Source organism: Monodon monoceros, unplaced genomic scaffold, assembly GCF_005190385.1.
Source record: "Monodon monoceros isolate NGI ecotype Baffin Bay Population unplaced genomic scaffold, NGI_Narwhal_1 Super_Scaffold_11, whole genome shotgun sequence".
Classification (NCBI taxonomy): domain Eukaryota; kingdom Metazoa; phylum Chordata; class Mammalia; order Artiodactyla; family Monodontidae; genus Monodon; species Monodon monoceros.
In genome coordinates this window covers 1,221,270-1,241,345 of record NW_021703767.1, presented here as the reverse complement: position 1 = coordinate 1,241,345, position 20,076 = coordinate 1,221,270, and the positions used below count along the sequence as shown (strand labels likewise).

General features: G+C 49.6%; 1 protein-coding gene across 6 annotated transcripts in view; it reads left to right on the top strand.

Moving 5' to 3' along the window:
• ADARB1 (adenosine deaminase RNA specific B1) overlaps positions 1–17,269 on the top strand; it is a 113,552-nt gene extending 96,283 nt beyond the window's left edge. For 3 of the 6 annotated variants that reach the window (XM_029214713.1, XM_029214716.1, XM_029214715.1), the window contains 2 exons: positions 15,588–15,766; positions 16,575–16,811. In XM_029214713.1, the coding sequence (XP_029070546.1) occupies positions 15,588–15,766; positions 16,575–16,754 (359 nt within the window). In that variant the 3' untranslated portion in view covers positions 16,755–16,811. Of the gene's footprint in view, positions 1–15,587; positions 15,767–16,574; positions 16,812–17,226 lie in introns of those variants that run through there. The other 3 variants (XM_029214714.1, XM_029214717.1, XR_003792365.1) reach the window with 3 other exon arrangements.
• The last annotated feature ends 2,807 nt before the right edge of the window (positions 17,270–20,076 follow it).

Sequence of the window (20,076 nt, the reverse complement as noted above, 5' to 3'; positions counted from 1 at the left end):
TGGAAAAATAGTGTTTCAGTTGGCACTGCACCACATATATTTGTTAAAAACGTGAAATTATAAATAAGGAAAGAATCTGCTCTTCCTTCTTCCTCCCCGGTATCATCTCTGACCCCAAAGCCTGGGGCCCACAGGTACCACTGCAGGTGTCGTCACAGACGAAAGGATTCAAACAGCAGAAGTCTGGAGGTGGGGGGGGGGTGTCAGTGTCTTAAGGTCTTGGGAGGTCACGCTCCTTTGAAATGGGCCCCACAGCAAAGCCCTCAAAACTTTCTCACAGCGGGTCCCGCAGTTAGTAAGTGCCCAGGGCAGGAGCACCCAGCACATGTGGGTTGTCCCATTCTGGTCCTCTGGCTGTGCACACGTGGTGCGCATCTGTGTGTTTAACAGTTCGCGTCGTGTTTGTCGTTCCTTTTTCACTTCACGGTTTATCGCAGATCATTCCCACGTTGAAAAGAGAACGATATGTGACAGCAGCGAGAGAACCGTAGTGTTGGAAGGGAGCAAGGAAAACGGACCTGAACGCCGTGCAGAGAGAGACTGACGTAACTAAACAAGGTTTCCTGGAAACCAGAGCAACTCTAGCTGGACTTATTTAAAGACTTAGCAGTGAGCTGTTTTTGAAGATGCTGTCGAGGTTAAAATGAGAATTTTATTTTAATTTCAGCATAAACAGCATGCGTTTACTTTCGGAAAGAATTTCCTGGTCGTGAGCCTTTGCCTTGGACGCTCACGTGATGCTCTTCCCCGGCCTCCTGAGCTCTCTCGTTTATCCTTTTCAGATTAGTTTCAAATCCAGCACCTGCACGTTTCAGGACAGTTCTGCCTTCTCCACTGGACCCCTGAGTCTGAGCTTCTCGACTGGCCCAGTTTGCTGTCCATGTGCACTGGGAGAACTCAAGAAGAAAGACCAAGGTGCTGGACTGGCCCAGTGCCCCAGCTCCAGGGGCCGTGGTCACAGCCAGGCTGCCCGGGGTCACAGGGTGAGACTCCCCCCAGTGCTGGTTTTACTGCCAGCGATGTCACAAAACAGGAGCACCCAGAGGAAGAGGCCAAGATGGGGAAGCAAGGGTGTGAGCTCACCTCCCCATGAGCTCCACAAAGATACCTCCACACGGAGCACTCCTCACTGAACACTAGCTGCAAACTGGCAGGAGGATGGCTGTACAACCAAGGCTGCAAGAAGGAGAACCACGTAATTGCGTGGGACGGGAAGCAGAGCGGCGGGTCGCGACCTGTGCCCCCGAGAGGAGACTCAGAGGAAAAGGGAGATCGCAGGGCTGACACCAGCCCTGGGGAGTGAGTCGTGAGAGCCACAGACAGGGCATCCTAGTCCTGGGGTCCTGCATGTAGGAGACAAGCCTCTTGTTCCTCGGAGAGCCACTGGGACAGATGGAAGGGCTGGAGAAGCCTGGACTCCCTGCTGTTAAGGAGCACGGGTGCTGGCTGACCCCATGTAGGGAGGGGAGAGGTCTGCCTTAGTGATGCTTCTGTTCTGCTCTCCCCAGCCTGAGCGGAGCGACCACCCTGGCCCTGCCCACCCCACACCACACCTCGGCACTGGACCTAGGGCAGCCAGGACCTGGGAAAAGACTTGATCTGAGTATGCAGAGGTGACCCAGAGGCCTGGGGTGTGGTCTGGGTGGGGTGATGTCAGCCACTGTTGGTGCTTACTCAGGTGGCCACCTGAATTCCCATGACCGCCTCGGCACATGTCCCAGCCCAAGCTGAGTGAACACCCCGACCCTGCCTACTCCACTCCACAGCACAGCACTAGACAGGGGAAAAGATGTGACCATGGGCTGCATCTGAGCAGAGCTGCAGACGCCTACACAGGCAGCGCATCAGACCTCTGTAAGCACACAAGCCCCTTTGGCTTCAGCACTCCCCTCCCTTGGGGCAAAGTACTCAGCGCAGGAGATGGAAAAACACACACTTTAAGGGCACAGAGCCAACTCGAGCCCAACCCTCAGGGCTTCCGCTCCAGCAGCTTGGTTGCTGACCTCACCCCTGACAGGGTGGCGATGGCCACTGAGCAGAGAGGAAGTCCTACCTCATACCCTGCCCCGCACATGCTCTAGCCCCTCCATCTCCAGCCACATCCCCTCCCAAGGTGACAGTGGCCAGCATACCCTGAGGAAAGATGTGACTGGTGTCCACATCAAATCCAGCCCTCACAGCAAAGACACTGGGCAAACAGTCTGCATAGTGATGCCCCCACGTGGGATCATCCCTTGAGGACCACCATAGATAACTGCTTCAGGTAAATGCATAGAGACAGGGAAAGTTAAATAAAATGAAAAGGCAGAGGAACTACTCTCCATTGGAAAAAAGAGAAAACTCCAGAAAAAATAATGTAACAGAAATAAGCAATTTACCAAAGAATTCAAAACATTGGTAACAAAAATCCTGAGTTAGGGAAGAGGATTGCTCTAAACACAGATCTTCTTAATAAGGAACTAGAAAATATAACAAAGACCCAGTCAAAAATAGATAATTCAATATCTGAGATTAAAAAGCATTCTAGAAGCCACAAGTAATAGACTAAATGCCACAGAAGAACACATAAGTGATCTGGAAGATAGAATAATGGAAATCACCCAATCAGAACAGTAGACAGAAAGACAAATGAAAACAAAACAAAACCAAAAAACGAGGAACATACGAGATCTCTGGGATAACATCAAACATGCCAACACTCGCATTTTAGGGTTTCTAGAAGGAGAGAGAGAGAAGGGTATCGAAATTATGGCTGAAACTTCCTAAACCTAAGGAAGGAAACAGATATCCAGGTACAGGAAGTACAGAGGGTCCCAAACAAAATGAACCCAATCAGACCCACACCAAGATATATAATTAAAATGGCAAAAGTTCAAGATAATGAATTCTAAAGGCAGCAAGAGAAAAACAAGGAGTCAGTTACATGGGAACCCTGATAGGTCTGTCAGCTGATTGCAGAAACTTTGCAGGCCAGAAGGGAGGGGCATGATATATTCAAAGTGCTGAAACCTGGGATACTCTAACCAAAAAGGTTATTATTTAGAATAGAAGAAGAGATAAAGGATTTCTTAGACAAGCCAAAACTAAAAGAATTTGACAATACTAAACTTACCCTAAAAGAAATGTTGAAGGGTCTTCTCTAAATGGAAAAGAAGTAAGAATATGTAGGAAAGAGAAGATCCCAATAGGAAAGGCAAATATATAGTAAGGATTGAAGATCACTTAAATAATCCAGTATGTAATTAAAAGACAAATGTAAAAGCAGCTGTGACTACAATATACAGTAAAGGGATAAACATGAAGATGTAAAATATATCAAAAATACAAAATGTGGGGGAGGAGAGTAAAAAATGTAGCTCTTTTAGAATGCATTTGAACTTAAGTGACTCAGTTTAAATCAAGTAGTTATGATCATGGGTCAACATATAGGAACCCCAAGGTAACCACAAATCTAAAACCTACAATAGGTACACAAAAACCAAAAAGAAAGGAACCCAAGCATACTACTAAAGAAAATCATCAAACCACACAAGGGAAATGAAAAGAAGAAATGAACAGAGAAGAACTACAAAAACAACTGGAAAACAAGTAATAAGATGGCAATAAGTACATATCTATCAATACTTATAGTTTAAATGTCAATGGACTGAATGCTCTGATCAAAGGACATAGGGTGGCTGATTGGATACTAAACGAGACCCTTCAGTATGCTGCTAAGAAGAGACTCACTTCAGGGTAAAAGACACACACAGACTGAAAGTGAGGAGATGGAAAAAGATATTCCATGCAAACAGAAACGACAAGAAAGAGGAGATAGCAATACTCATATCAGACAAAATAGACTAGAACAAAGGCTATAACAAAGACAAAGAAGGGCATTATATAGTGATAAAGGGAATCAATACAAGAAAAGGATATACTGTTCCTTAACATATACACACCCAATACAGGAGCACGTAAATGTATAAAGGAAATACTAACAGACATAAAGGGACAAATTGACAATAATACAATAACAGTAGGGGGCTTTAACACTCCCCTCACATCAATGGACAGATCAGACAGAAATCAGTAAGGCAGCAGTAGTCTTAAATGACACAATAGACCAGACTTGGTCTTGGACTTGATTGATATCTATAGGACACTACATCCAAAACCAGCAGACTTCACATTCTTCTCAAGTGCACGTAGAATGTTCTCCAGGATAGATTACATACTAGGTCACAAGAAAAGCCTTAACAAATTTAAGAGGATAGAAATTATACCAAGAGTTGTTTCTGACCACAATGTTGTTTCTGAAATAAACTGTTGAAAGAAAAACAGGAAAAGAAGAAACACGTGGAGACTAAACAACATGCTACTAAAAAATAGTGGGTCAATGAGGAAATCAGAAAATACTTCAAGACAGATGAAAATGGAAACACAACTTCCCAAAACCTATGGAATTCAGCAGAAGTGATTCGAGAGGGAAGTTCATGGCAATACAGGCCTTCCTCAGGTAACAAGAAAAGTTTCAAGTAAACAACCTAGGCTACCATCTAAAAAAATTACAAAAAGAAGAACAAACAAAACCCAAAGTCAGCAGAAGAAAGGAAATAATAAAGATCAGAGAAGAAATAAATAAAAAAGAGATTTAAAAAAAAATGAAAAGATAAATGAAACCAAGAGCTGGGTTTTTTGTACAGATAAACAAAATTGATAAACCTTTAGCCAGGCTTATCAAGGATAAAAAAAGAGAGAGGATCCAAATAAATTAAGAAATGAAAGAGGAGAAATACCAACCGATACCACAGAAATACAAAAAAAATCATAAGAGAGTATTATGAATAGTTATATGCCAAAAAATTGGACAATCTAGTGAGAAATGGTATGCCAACAAATTGGACAATCTAGTGAGAAATGGACAGATTTCTAGAAACATACAGCCTGGCAAGACAGAGTCAAGAAGAAACAGATAATTTGAGCAGAGCAATCACTAGAAGTGAAATTGAATTTGTAATTAAAAAAAAAAAAAAAAGGCTTCCCTGGTGGCACAGTGGTTGAGAGTCCACCTGCCGATGCAGGGGACGGGTTTGTGCCCCAGTCCGGGAAGATCCCACATGCCGCGGAGCAGCTGGGCCCATGAGCCATGGCCGCTGAGCCTGCACGTCCGGAGCCTGTGCTCCGCAACGGGACAGGCCACAACAGTGAGAGGCCCGTGTACCACAAAAAAAAAAAAAGTCTAAGACTGGACAGCTTCACAGGGGAATTCTACCAAACATACAAAGAACATACACCTATCCTTCTTAAACTATTCCTAAAAGTCGAAGAGGACGGAATGTTCCCAAATTCATTCTACGAGGCCACCATTACCTGATACCAAAACCAGACAAGACACCACAAGAAAAGAAAATTATGGGCCAATATCTTTGATGAATATAGATGCAAGTATCCCCAACAAAATATTAGCAAACCAAATCCAACAATACATAAAGATGATCATGTACCATGATTAAGTTGGATTTATTCCAGGGTCACAAGGATGGTTTAAAGGTCACAAGTCAATCAGTGTGATACACCACACACCACATCAACAAAATGAAGGATAAAAATCACATGATCATCTCAGTAGATGCAGGAAAAAGCATTTGACAAAATTCACCATCCATCATGACAAAAACTCTCATTAAAGTAGGTATAGAGGGAATATACCTCAACATAGTAAAGGCCATTTATGACAAGCCCACAGACAACATAATACTCAGTGGTGAAAAGCTAAAAACCTTCCTACTAAATGCAGAAACAAGACAATGATGCCCACTCTTGCCATTTCTATTTAATATAGTATTGGAAGTCCTAGCCACAGCAATCAGACAAGAAAAAGGAATAAAAGGTATCCAGATTGGAAGGGAAGAGGTAAAACTGTCAGTATTTGCAGATAATGTGATAATTTTTATAGAGAATCCTAAAGTCTCCACCCAAATCCTATTAGAACTAATAAGTGAATTCAGTAAGGTTGCAGGATACAAGATTACTATACTGAAATCATTTGTGTTTCTGTACGCTAATAATGAAATATCAGAAAGGGAACATTTAAAAAAATAGTACCATTTAAAAATCACATCAAAAAGAATAAAATACCTAGGAATATACTTAACCAAGGAGGTGAAAGACCTGAAAACTATAAAATATTGATGAAGGAAATTGAAGGTGATACAAAGAAATGGAAAGATATCCCATGCTTTTGGATTGGAAGAATTAATATTGTTAAAATGGCCATTCTATCCAAAGAAATCTACAGATATAATGCAATCTCTATCAAAATACCCATGACATTTTTTCACAGAACTAGATCAAATAGTCCTAAAATTCTTATGGAACCACAAAAGACCCTGAATTGCCAAAGCAATCCTGAGAAAGAAGAACAAAGCTGGAGGAATCATCCTCCCTGACTTCACACTATATTTCAAAGCTACAGCAATCAAAACAGTGTGGTACTGGTGCAAAAACAGGTACATAGATCAGTGGAACAGAATAGAGAGCCCAGAAATTAACCCACACACCTACAGTTAATTAATCTTCAACAAAGGAGGCAAGAATATACAATGGAGAAAAGACAGTCTCTACAGCAAGTGGTGTTGGAAAAGCTGGGCAGCCGCATGTAAATCAATGAAGTTAGAACACACCCTCACACCATACACAAGAATAAACTCAAAATGGTTTAAGGACCTAAATGTAAGGCCTGAAACCAAAAAACTCCTGGAAGAGAACATAGGTGGAACACGCTTTTTTTTTTTTAAATAAATTTATTTATTTTATTTATTAGTGGCTGTGTTGGGTGTTCGTTGCTGTGCGCGGGCTTTCTCTAGTTGCGGCAAGCGGGGGCTACTCTTCGTTGCAGTGCGTGGGCTTCTCATGGCGGTGGCTTCTTTTGCTGTGGAGCACAGGCTCTAGGCACGCAGGCTTCAGTAGTTGCAGCACATGGGCTCAGTAGTTGTGGCTCGCGGGCTCTAGAGCGCAGGCTCAGTAGTTGTGGTGCACAGGCTTAGTTGCTCCGCGGCATGTGGGATCTTCCTGGACCAGGGCTCGAACCTGTGTCCCCTGCATTGGCAGGCAGATTCTTAACCACCACGCCACCAGGGAAGCCTGGTGGAACACTCTTTGACATAAATTATATGGTATTTTCTTGGATCAGTCTCCTAAGGCAAAAGAAATAAATGCAAAAATACATAATGGTACCTAATTAAACTTAAAAGCTTTTGCATAGCAAAGGAAACCATCAACAAAGTGAAAAGACAACCTATGGACTGGGAGAAAGTATTTGCAAATGATATGACTGACAAGGGGCTAATAGCCAAATTATATAAACAGCTCATACAACTCAATATCAAAAAAACAAACAACCCAATCAAAAAATGGCCAGAAGACCTGAATAGACATTTTCCCAAAGAAGACATACAGATGGCTAACAGGAAAAAGTGCTCAGCATCACTAGGTTTTAGAGAAATGCAAATCAAAACCGTAATGAGGTATTACCTCACACCTGTCAGAATGGCTGTTAACAAAGTCCGCACATACCGAATGTTGGCCAGGATGTGGAGAAAAGGGAACCCTCCTGCACTGCTGGTGGGAATGTAAATTGGTGCAGCCACTATGGAGAACAGTATGGAGGTTCCTCAAAAAACTAAAAAAAATAGAACTGCCGTACGACCCAGCAATTCCACTCCTGGGTATGTATTAAAAAAACCCCAAACACCAATTCAAAAAGATACATACACCCCAGTGTTCATAGCGGCACTATTCACAGTAGCCAAGACATGGAAGCAACCTAAATGTCCATTGACAGATGAATGGATAAACAAGATGTGCTATATATACATATATATGTCTATACACGCGCACACACACACACAATGTAATATTAGCCATAAAAAAGAGTGAAATAATGCCATTTGCAGCAGCATGGATGGACCTAGAGGTGATCACACTAAGTGAAGTGAGTCGAAGACAAATATTATATGACATCACTCATATGTGAACTCTAAAAAATAATACAGACGGATCTGTACACAAACAGAAATAGACCCACAGACATAGCTAACAAACTTACGGTTACCAAAGGGGAAAGGGATGGGGAGATAAATTAGGAGTGTGGGATTAACAGATGCATACTACTATGTATTAAATAGATGAGCAACAAGGATTTACTGTATAGCACAGGGAGTTATACCCAATATCTTGTAGTAACCTATAATGGAGTATAATCTGCAAAAAATACCAAATCACTATGCTGTACACCTGAAACTAACATAATATTGTAGATAAACCGTGCTTCAATTTAATAAATAAATAAAAGTAATCTATAAAAAATTTTTTAGAGTTAAAAATAAGAGCCAACATCTTTCTTAAATAAACCAAATACATGTTTTTTAAAAAAAACAGTAACAAACAAGGCAGCGTCGGGGAGCGAATCCTGACGGATCGGGTCTGAGTTCCGAGGGTCTCTGGGGAGATGGTATGACAGTCGGGTTGCTGGGCGTGGTGCTGTCAGACCAGGACAGAAAGCTGTACCGCCTGCCAGGGGAAAGCACGTGACTGTTGAGAATTGGTGAAAAGAGCTGCTTTTGTGTCAAGACAGTGAAGCCTTAAATGAGAGAGAGAATATAAATATGAATAAGAATGAGTGTGTATGTGTTTTCCAGGCAGGAATAGGTGTAGGTGTTTTTCTCCTTGCCCCGGTGTCTAGAATAGGGGTCTCCATGCTATGTACGCATCCTTCTAGGACAGAACGACCCCCCGAGGAAGCAGGAGGGACCAGGTTTGGACCCAGGGTGTGAATTCTTCATTCTTCCTTTTGTCTCATATACTTTCTGGCCATTATACCTTCTCACTATTATTTTCTTCCCCTTACTTTTGCTGAGTTGATTAAATTGTCTTTTTCTCTTTTTTTGTGCTTGTGGTTTGGAAGTTTTAAATCTTATTTTGTTTTCCCCAGTGATAACCCTTAAATTTTTGTTTTTTTTAATTTTATTTTTTTATTTTTGGCTGCATTGGGTCTTTGTTGCTGCACGCGGGCTTTCTCTAGTTGCAGCGAGCGGGGGGTTACTCTTTGCTGCAGTGCTTCTCATTGCGGTGGCTTCTCCTGTTGCAGAGCATTGGCTCTAGGTGCGTGGGCTCAGTAGTTGTGGTGCACGGACTTAGTTGCTCTGCGGCATGTGGGATCTTCCCGGACCAGGGCTAGAACCCGTGTCCCCTGCATTGGCAGGTGGATTCTTAACCACTGCGCCACCAGGGAAGCCCACCCTTAAATTTTTAAAAGTGGTTTAAATATATTTGATTAAAATTTAGCATGAAAAATTAATCACTATTTGTAAAGGTCACAGCTGGAGAAGAACTACAACCTCAGGGTTGTTTTCAGTCCACGTTCTTCTCACCCTCATTCTTCTAGATTCTGATGTCATCTTGAATTTTAGAAACTTTCAAAAAACCCTTCTTAATAAGCCTCCCAGACCTATCATCAACAGTTGTTTGGACAGAAAGAGAAGCGCCACATGTCCTCCTCTAATCACTGTTTCCTGTACCCATGGGCTCCCCTCTCTTTAATTCCACACTCAGGTTTATTTTTCATTTTGCTGAAATATGTCCTTAATTTAGTGGACAGAGTAGAGTTGTTTGTTGATTGCTTCCTGTTTGCTTTTTGGGAAAATGCCTGCGCGGGCGGTGCTCTGCGTCGGGACGCGCTTTCACCCGCTTGTCTGAGGACTGCAGACATCTCGAGCCTGGCCCTGCCCTGAGAACCCCAGCCGTCCTCCTGTCTCCTGTGTCACTGAGCCACCTCGATTTTCTTTCCTTCCTGGGACCCCCTTTTGTTTTACCCTTGGAGCATTAAATTTATCGCTTTCCCCTAAAATTCACAGGTTTCAACAGATAAAGCCTAGGTGTGTGGCCGGTTTTCCTTTTTCCTGCTGACGACTGTGAACACTTTGATCTGGGTAATGGAGTCTTCAGGTCAGAGAGATTTTCTTCCATTTTATCCTTTGCCTTTGTCTCCATCCTCTCCTGGGGCAGAGCTCACAGGTCTCGTCCCGAGCCTCCTGCTTCACTGTGTCCTTTGGTCTGCCCTGCTAGAGACCCCCCGATTTGCTCGCTCACGGCTGTGCTAGGGGCCTCACGCTCTGAGGGACCAGCCTTTGATGGGGGGAGCTGTCGAGACCGTGTGGAGGCCGGTGCCCTGGGACCCACCAGGCGTTGTCACAGCTGTTCGCTCACAGTCGCCTTCTCCTGGCTCTGATCCCCGTTCTGGGAGAAGGCGCCACATCTCCAATTAGGTTTTCAGTTGGTGGCCAAAGAGAGAAACCTTCTGGTAACTGAACTGTCTAGGGACGCTTCCTGAGAAGGACGAGGTGTCCCAGGTGGAGTGGATGGCCACTGCCTGTTGTGGATACGCGTGACCTCAAAGTGTGTTCTAAACACTTGAGCGCCTATGGGATGTGATCGGCCTGTTGCTTTTTAAAATTCTCTCTGTGTGGGTGTCTTTACCTATTTCATTGATGACACTTTTGAGGATTTTTCAAAAATAATTGCTAAGCTTCACTGAGCACCGTCTTCAAATTGTATCTCGGGGCAGGCACGTGCTCCTTCCTGTCACGGGGCCCGACCCCTCACACCTGCCCTTGGATCCTCCCCACCCCATGCAGTGTGTTCCCCGTCACCGCTGCCCACCCCCTTCCAGGTGCTGCTGCAGCAGGGCCCCCGGAAGGCCACGCGCTGCTCAGAACATGAACCTGGCCCAAAGTGCCGCCCGCAGGACGCAAGCGCCGCGTGTCCCTCCGGGCGTCTGCCGCCCCCACCCCGCCCAGGTGTCCCCCTTTCCCTGTGTCTGCACCAGCAGGTGGAGTCCCCGTCTGGCCCCCCCAGGCACGTTGGTGGGGAAGGGACTTTCCCTTTCGTGCACCAGCCCTGTGCGGTTCTCGGGGCGAGGCCGGCTTGACCCCCTGTCTGTGCGATCGGCCCGCCTTCCGGCCGGCTCGCCAGCAGCACGCACATCACCTTCTGGACCAGAGCACCTGGGCTCCTTCCCGGAGTGGGTGTTTTAGCCACTCCACCCTGGGCTCGTGTAAAAAGGGAGTCTGATTCGGCCCGAGGTCCTCTGCGCGGAGCCGTGGCCCCGTCTGGGACTGGGGAGGACAGCAGGATAGGTGTGTGGCCACCTCGCCCTCACAGGCTCGTGCTGCCCGCTGGTTCCACCCCCGCTCCGTCAGCTCAGGGGGGCTTTTTGAACGAAAATCAGAATGGAAGTCTCGAAGGTGCTCTGCTCCAGGGGCTGCAGGCTCGGGGCTCATGGCCCCGGCTACACGGCCCGTGTCACCATCACTGTCGAGTGCTGTATACTCGGTTTCTTTCCACTTCAGCTCGACTCAGGTCTTTGTGTATGTGCAGAGCAAAGACCACTTTCAGTCCAAACTGTAACTACACATTTTCCTGACCAGCTAGCAAGTGAGTGGCAGTTTCTGTAACGGGAACCCATAGTCACCCTGGATGTCTGTTACTCTTGGTTCTGTATGTAATGCATTTGATTACATGTTACTGTGTGAGGAATGTAGGAAGTATCTTTACAAGGGAAGTAAGAAAAATACCAGTGCCAGCTGAGTTTTCTAAGTGTTTACTTGTATCAGTTATTAGGCCAATTCACAGTTTCTCTGTACTTCTGCTCGAAAAGTTCTGATTCAGCACACTTAATTTACAGCAACAGAGGGGCTCTCATTACCAGACAAAGTTGTTCTTCTTTTATTGTTTTCTGCACCATGGTCTGTGATTAACTTACTATCCTGGTTCTTGCTTTGCAGCCCCGGAAAGATAAGCTCTTCTTGGTGTCCGTACTACAGCAGTGTTGACCCCAGAGGCTCATAGAGATAAGCTCTTGGGCCCATTTGGGGCTCTCTGCTCCAGGAAAAGTGTATGGTTAGTGTTGGAACCTTGGGCTAGCTATTTTCTCTTTGCCTTATTTTCTCCATTCTTGCTAAAGATGGGAGTTTACTCAGCTTAAAATAAATTTTAAAAATTTGAACAATTAGTTAATTGACCATTTCTAGTTTTAATGCAAAATGTTGTAATTCTAAGGTTTAAGTATCATTCAACAGTAACCCTTGATTTTGACCTTGTTGTAGAAAAGTAATGGAATTGCAAAGGAAAATAATATAATATAAGCATTATCCATTTATTCATGAAAGATTCCCCCACCAGTTGTACCTAAACAGATTCCCCCCTTTTCCCCCCACACCCCTCCCTGACTCTGTACTTGAAAGGCTGTGGCCTTGAATAAGCTCAGCGGCAGCTCGGTGACCTGCAGGAACCGACTGCACGCCAGGCAGGTGGGCTAGTGACAGACGCCCACGACCCGGACACCTGACAGAACTACTGGGGGAAACCCCAGAGCTCAGCAGGCGCATCCTGGCAGCAGAGTGAAACGAGGAGATGCTGAAACCAGGGCTGCATTTAACTCCTAACAGGGGCCCGTGGTGAGGCCCCCAGGCAAGGGCCAGGCTGGGCTCTGGGCTCTCGGTCCCGAAGGGACTTGGGTCCTGGCTTTTCCTCCAGGCTCTCCCTGGAATTGGAGGCCCATCCCAGAAAGAGGCACAAGAGGCCATGCCGACTGCCTCTGTTCGGCAGCCAAGCTGTTTACTCACAACACACGAATGAACAGCCGCTGTCAAACTTTTGAGGAAAGTAAACACAAAGGAGGTGATCTATGTGAGAAAATAGAACACCTAAGAGGAAGTGACTCCGAAAACAGAAGAGGATAGAAAGAATAAACCTTACTAATTTGTGGAGAGTATTTAGTAAGTATAGAAATCAAATATTAATTTGAGGGTCTGGGAAATACTCATTTAATGCATATCGAGGCAGGCAGCACCGGTCAGTGCTGTGGGGGGCGGGGGGGGGGCAGTGGCTGCCACGGGGGAGGGGCAGTGACAAGGAGAGGGCGCGGGGGGGCCCCTCTGCGGCCAGATGCTCAGTTTACTGAGCAGTTGCTGACTACGGGTTGCTCACTCTGTGAAAAGTTGCACACTTTGTTATACTTCGGTTAAAACATTCATGGAAGGTGAAATAACTCAGCGCTCACGTCTTGGAATGAAAAAATGATTCAGCAGTTTAATGGAAAAGGTAGAAACCTGGAAGGAACCCTGAAGCTTTTCTCAGAACTGGGTCTGTCTCCCTAGGGGGTAGTTTCTAAAGTCCCTGCGCTGAGCCCCAAGGCTGGCTGCTGGGGAAGGGGCAGGCCTGGGGCACGGGTAGGGGGGCTGCACCAGGTGCTGGCTTTGCTCTGAGGAGGATTCCTGTGGGTGGGCCTCCCCGTGGGCGGGCCTCCCCGTGGGCGGGCCTCGTGTGCATCTGAGAAGGCAGGCGGATAGCCGGGCCTAGTCCGGAGCAGAGGTCAGCCAGAGGTCGGCACTGGCAGGGGGACCTGCGCTCCCTTCTCTGTCCACGGGGTGTGCTTTCCACCCGGCCTCACTGGGGGGACGCCGACCCTGTCCACCTTCAGACTCTTCTCTGTCTTTCGGGGGATGGTGTGAAGCCAGTCGGTAGCTGGCTTTGCCAGCTGGACCGCCTCCGTGGGGCTCGGAAGAAGACCTCAGAGGAGGCCACTGTGGCCAGAAGCACTTAGGCGTCCGAACAAAAGATTAGTAGGGGCTAGGCAGTTCTGTGGTTGAATGAATAGAAGGCATGGCACCTTTTTTTTTTTAATACATTTAGTTTATTTATTATTTTTGGCTGCGTTGGGTCTTCGTCGCTGCGTGCTGTCTTTCTCTAGTTGCGGTGAGCGGGGTGTCCTCTTCGTTGTGGTGCACGGGCTTCTTGTCGCAGTGGCTTCTTGTTGCGAGCGTGGGCTCTAGAGTGTGTGGGCTTCAGTAAATGCAACGCGCAGGCTCAGTAGTTGTGGTGCACGGGCTTAGTTGCTCCATGGCACGTGGGATCTTCCTGGACCAGGGCTCGAACCCGTGTCCCCTGCCTTGGCAGGTGGATTCTTAACCACCGCGACACCAGGGAAGAATGCACCTCTTAATCTGCACTCCTCCTGTGGACAAATCATCATATTTTTTTTTTTTGCGGTACGCGGGCCTCTCACTGTGGTGGCCTCTCCCGTTGCAGAGCACAGGCTCCGGACGCGCAGGCTCAGTGGCCATGGCCCACGGGCCCAGCCGCTCCGCGGCATGTGGGATCCTCCTGGACTGGGGCACGAACCCGTGTCCCCTGCATCAGCAGGCCGACTCTCAACCACTGCGCCACCAGGGAAGCCCTAAATCATCATTTTTTAAGTGTCCATTTAGTGACCCGCAGTCACCCTGCGATTCCCCTCAGGAGCTGTGTTAGAGCAGGTCATCCAGGGTGTGGTCCACCCGGCCCGAGCGAGCTCCACTCTGTGCCCGAGGCTTGTCCCCCGCATGGGGGCCCCCCACCTCCACCTGCCCCTGGAAGGAGCCCTGGGCGACGCTCCGCAGGTCCCCCCGTGGGGCAGCAGCTCCCCGCCGTGTCCGTGGGGGTGGGGTCTGTGTTGAATGCCAGAACCCTTTAAGAAGCCCCGGCCAGTGCTGCTAACAAGAAGCTTCTCCATCACGTCCGGATGTTAGTTCAGAACCAACCACCCACTCCTCCTGCGACCAGCAAGTGAAGGGGTAAAGGGGAGGCCGGACAGAGCGGGTGCCCACTCCCTCCCCCGCCCGCCCTGGGGGGAGGGGAGCATGGACATCCTGTTAAGCGTGCATCGTCCCTTTAAATGAATCTCCCCGAGGTTGGTGGCTGTAAACGTGAATTTTCTTTATTGTCTCTTCACACCGCTTTCAGACGAGCTGCTGTTTTGCCCTGAAGAAGTGAGGCTTCTGAGCGAGGCCTGGGTGCCAACTGGGGGCTGCCTGGACCTGCTGTCCTGGCTTTAACGTTCTGTGCGAGGGAGGAGTAGATGGCCACCAAGAGCGAGGGCCGGGCTGAAGCCCCCTAGAGGGTCCAGGTGCGGGCCAGCTGCTGTCGTAGGCGCCGTGGCCTTGTGTCTGCCGTCTGGGGGTTGAATGACCGGGCTCTACACGCAGGGCGGGCGGGGACGTGTGCATTCAGCGGCGACCTGAGCGTGTCCCACTTTCAGCCCCAGGACATGAGCCTCGGTTGGTCAAGACAGGAGGGTTGAACCCTGCTGAGGAAGCACCGTCTCGCTCGTACACGCTCCTCGAGAGTCGGGTTTCCTGGATCGCTCGTGTCTTGCATGTGAGGCGGGGGCTGAACGCGCCTGGCCCCGGCGGGCAGCGTCTGAGCGCCAGGCGCGCTAACAACAGGAGCACAGTCGTGTGGGACCCTGAATCACTCCCGGAAGTGGGGCCCCTCTCCACCCAGGCGTCTAGAGATTTGGCCCCGAGTGAACTCGGGAGTGCGTGAAGTCTCGGGGTTAGGGGTTTCTGCGGGCCCACCCGCCTCCCCGCACAGACAGGTGTGTTTCTGGGCGGCAGGGACTGGGGCGGGCTGCTGGGAGGGCAGGCGCGCCTGGCCAGCCGCTGTCGGGCCGCGTCCCCGCAGCACGCACGCCGGGCCCCGCGTCACCCGCCCCCGTCTTGTTCTAGGCATCAGTAACGCGGAGGCGCGGCAGCCGGGGAAGGCCCCCAACTTCAGTGTCAACTGGACGGTGGGCGACTCGGCCGTCGAGGTCATCAACGCCACCACAGGGAAGGACGAGCTGGGCCGCGCCTCTCGCCTGTGTAAGCACGCGTTGTACTGTCGCTGGATGCGTGTGCACGGCAAGGTACTGAGGCGCCCTTCCCCACCAGCCTGCCCGGGCGGCCGCCCCACACCTGGTCTCTTCTGGGTGCTCTTGGCTGACAGTCTGGCCCTGGCTCCTCAGATTCAAAGCAGGCTCAGCCCCGCTCCCCCCAAACTCCCACCCCAGCCCGTCGGAACCTGGGACTCGGCACTCCTGCAGAGTCCTCTTCGGGGCCCGCAGCTCTGGGGCGCCCTGGGTTCCAGCCTGTGTGTTTAGCGGGCTTTGGTTGGGGGTTGGGGGTTTTGCAGCCGCATGGCCCTTCTTCCCCAATAAACTCTCCTCTAGTGAGTCAGTATGTTACCAGTTTCCATTTACTTGTAAGTCGGGTCAGTAGCTTTTATTTGTGATGGGCAGAGGTTGCTGCGTCCCCGTGGCGGGACGCTCACCCGCGCAGGGGGCCTTGGGTGGCTGCCCTGCTGATTCTAAGACCTGCACAAAAAATGGGTTGGAGGAGGTGGGCGGGGGGGGGCTCGAGTTCTCCCTGTGACCAAACGGCAGAGGTGTTGTTTGTTAAAGACCTGCATGTGTGAAACCCGACCTTGGAGTCTGCTGCTGGCCAGCAGCCCCTGTCTGTTTAACCTGGAAGCCGCCACTTGGGGCTGAGGATGGAGACCCTCAGGGGGTGTCCAGCGTGGCTCTGTGTGACACGGTCCCCGGGGATGGCACTGTCCCTTGGTTCCCCCCAGAAGCAGCACCGTTTGAAATGCCGTTTTTTGAACATCATACTGTTTCATTTTCTACCGTTACTGCTTAAACCGTTGCACTTGTTTTTTTTTAAATCTCTTTACAGGTTCCCTCCAACTTACTGCGCTCCAAGATCACTAAACCCAACGTGTACCACGAGTCCAAGCTGGTGGCCAAGGAGTACCAGGCCGCCAAGGCCTGTCTGTTCAGAGCCTTCATCAAGGCCGGGCTGGGCGCCTGGGTGGAGAAGCCCACGGAACAGGACCAGTTCTCACTCACACCCTGACGGGTGTGCAGCGCGGCCCCAAACCTCGCAGCTGAGCCGGGGCAGGTGTGGGATGTGTGGGAGCTGGGCGCGCGGCACCGTCCCCAGGGGCAGGCGCGCGGGGCGCGGGGTCTGGCGTCAGGGTCCCGTGTCACCACCTGGCATCTCTCTACAGCAGTGTTCCCCCTTTTGAATCACCCAGTGACTGCTTTCAACCTCAGTTTACATGTAGAAGTTGAGTTCTACTGAGTAGGGCTTCCTGAAGTTTAGGAAAAATAGGAATTACTTTGTGTGAAATTCTTGAATAATTAATTTATTCAGAACTAGGAATATGGTTTATAAAATAAGAAATAACTATGTCAGGTCACTCTTATGCCACATTACTTTGATTGCAAAGAAGCATTTATATACGGAGGGAGTGAGGAAATAGATAGGAGGCAGTAACCTAAAGAAACTGTACCCCTGTCCACATGTAGGTCCCTGTTCCCCGTAGGCGCCTCCCTGGGAGAGGACTCCCCGCGCGGAGCCCACGTCCACAGCGCAGCGACCCGTGGTGTGGCGCATGGGGTCACAGCCAGGTCCCTGCAGCCTCCAGCGTCCTCTAGAAGTTTCTGTGCTCCTCGTAGGACCATATCATGGAAAATCGTCTCTCGGTGACTTCTAAATAATCAGAGGTCAAACATGGTCAGTAGGCCTGGCCATTCATTTGGGTTTTTTAAGCAGTATTTAACTTTTAGGGACTAGAAGGGATCCACAGGGGCTACTGCACAGTAAATAACCTAGAATTCCCTCTGGTCCTTCCTCTGAACCTCCTGGATGTGAATGACTGTCTCAGGCTCTTCACAGGATGGAAATAGAGCTAAGTAAGTAGGTATTCATTCTTGGAAAATGCCACTTAAGGCGTATTTTCTAATTATTCTTTCCAGCTTTATCAAGGACATGTTTGAAGTACAAGTGTTCAGGCTGAGAGCTGGCGAGACAGCGTGTTGCTGGTGGGGTCTCGACCAGGTTGGGATGTTGGTGTCACGGCAGGGAAGGGGGGGTGGTCTGGAGTCGGGGGTGCCCGGGACACTGTTCGGCACCCCACAGCACACAGGCCAGTCCCAGGCGGGCCGAGCGAGCCGGGCAGGCGGGCAGGTGGGGACCCCGGGAGGCCGCCCCGCCCTGACGCAAAGGTCACAGCACGCTCCTCCCGCTTCCATGGAGGGTCGGAGAGGAGCTTGGTGCCCTTCGCTGAGTCAGCAGCAGTTCCTGGTTCTGGGGGGTCTTGGAGGTGCCATAGGCAGAGAGGGCCCTCCAGCCAAGTCCAGGCGTCAAGCTGTGTGCCTGGGTGTCCCGTGTCCTTTATGGGCTCAGAAAACTCAGAGCAGGAACAGGACGGCCACTGGCACTTTGGCCCAGAGCCCGGGCGCTCAGAGTGGGAGACGTGGTCCCAGAAGGTCACGTCTCCAGGTGTCTCCGCGTCCGCATGGAGACTTGAGGTGCTGCGCCCCGTGGGCGCGTGCAGGGCAGGGGGGAGGGGGCCACACTGCCGGGGCCTGGCCGGGTCAGAGGACGAGGGTTGCCCATGCCGCCATCTCTGCAGGGCGTTTTCTTGTCCCGACCCTGTCGGCACAGGGCTCGGGCCTGCGTGGCCCGGCGGGGCCTGCTGTGGTTTCACCCGAGAAAAGAAAGGTGTCTGGTGGCGCCCCCCGACCACAGCAGTCTCCTGCACACTCAGAAAAGACATCTGTGAGTCCCTGCATTTTTATTCTTCTCTCTATAAATGGTATTTTTTCTAATGGGGATTGGGAGATGGACTTAGTTTTTAAAAAATATGTGGATTTTGGTTACAAAGTCCAGAGGAATGATACTGCACGTGCACACAAGCAGGCCAGGACGCCCGGCTCCCCCTCTGTCAGCCGACTGTGGACCTGAGCACGATCCCCCCACCATGCCCCAGCCCAGGTAAATGAATGCCTTACTGTGTGGGTCCGTGCCGCGTGGCTGTGCCCTGCTGCCTCTCCCGGTTCACGTTTGTGCGACCGTCCAGGACGGACCTGATGCGGGGCTCCTGCCCCGAGAGCACCCAGGCCTGGGGAGGAAGGTAGCCAAGGATCGCGGGCGAGGGGGTCGGGGACCGCTGGGCGGCAGGGCCAGGCGGGGCTGCGGGGAGTCGGGCTGGGGCAGGAGGCCTGCACAGCTCCTGGGACAGGGCAACTGGCACAGTCCTCTGTAAGCAGGAAAAAGGAGGAAACGCACACCCCCCAAAAGACAAATCAGGGAGTGCGGCCCGCCGTGCACCACCACGTAGGCATTTCCTTGAGGTGTCGTTTTGTATCCAGGGTCCTTAATCTGGGTTTTAGAGACTTTGGAAATCTGACACAACCAAGCCCTTGATCTTTTGAGAAAAATCTTAAACTTTGAGGACATTTTGACCCGTGGGGTTTGGGAGGGTTTCTGTTCTGTCTCGGCGGCTAAGCCTGTAGTTTGTATTCTGCAAAGACACTGGCCCTGCTGCGGTGCCTGGGGCCACTGGGCAGCTGTCCTGCTGGCGAGAAGGTCCGCCATAGAGAAGTCTCATTTTGTGACCCGAGCCAGGGCTTGTGGAGAGGGTGGCCGAGGTGGGGGCCGTGATCGCTGGTTCCTCAGCCCTCACCCCTGCTCGGGGTCGGGAGGCCTCACCTCCTCCCTGCAGTTTGACTCTGAGTCTTAATGGGGCTTTTCGTCATCTTTTTCTATTTGGAGATTTTTATTATAATCAGAAACCGTTATTTTATTTTAAAATGTACAAGCCCACATTTCACAAGGTATTAACTTCTCTGGAATTTATTTTTTTTGAATAATTTTGTTGCTTTCCAGACTATAGAATCCCTGCTTTCCTTGTAATTTCACGTGGCCGAGCCCCCCAGTCTCCTGGGGTAGCCAGGTCCCAGAATGGAATTGGTGGGTGCTGGGAGCGGGGAGCACGCCCTGCCCCTTTTCTCCAGGAACAAGTAAAAAAGACAGATGGGTTTTTTTCCATTTCCAAAATATTTTACACCAAAATGTAAGGTCTGCCCCAACTATAAATTTGATCCAGCACAAGAAGTAAAATCCCATCTCTAAATTCTATGAAATTAGTGAATCTCTCAGAAGGTTTTCTTTTTATCAAAACTATATGAATGGAAAGAGCAGAGTGTGGTCGTATGAGTCCAGCTTCGCGTGTCTTTTTCCTCGGCGTGTCCTGTGACTGTCTCTCCCTGGCCAGAGGCTGGCCCGGGGCACTGGGGTTCTGTGTCCACATGGCTGGGAGGGAGAGGCTCTGACGATCTGGACTCTGAGCTCCCGTTTCCGGCAGCGCGTCTGCGCTTCCTCGTTCAGT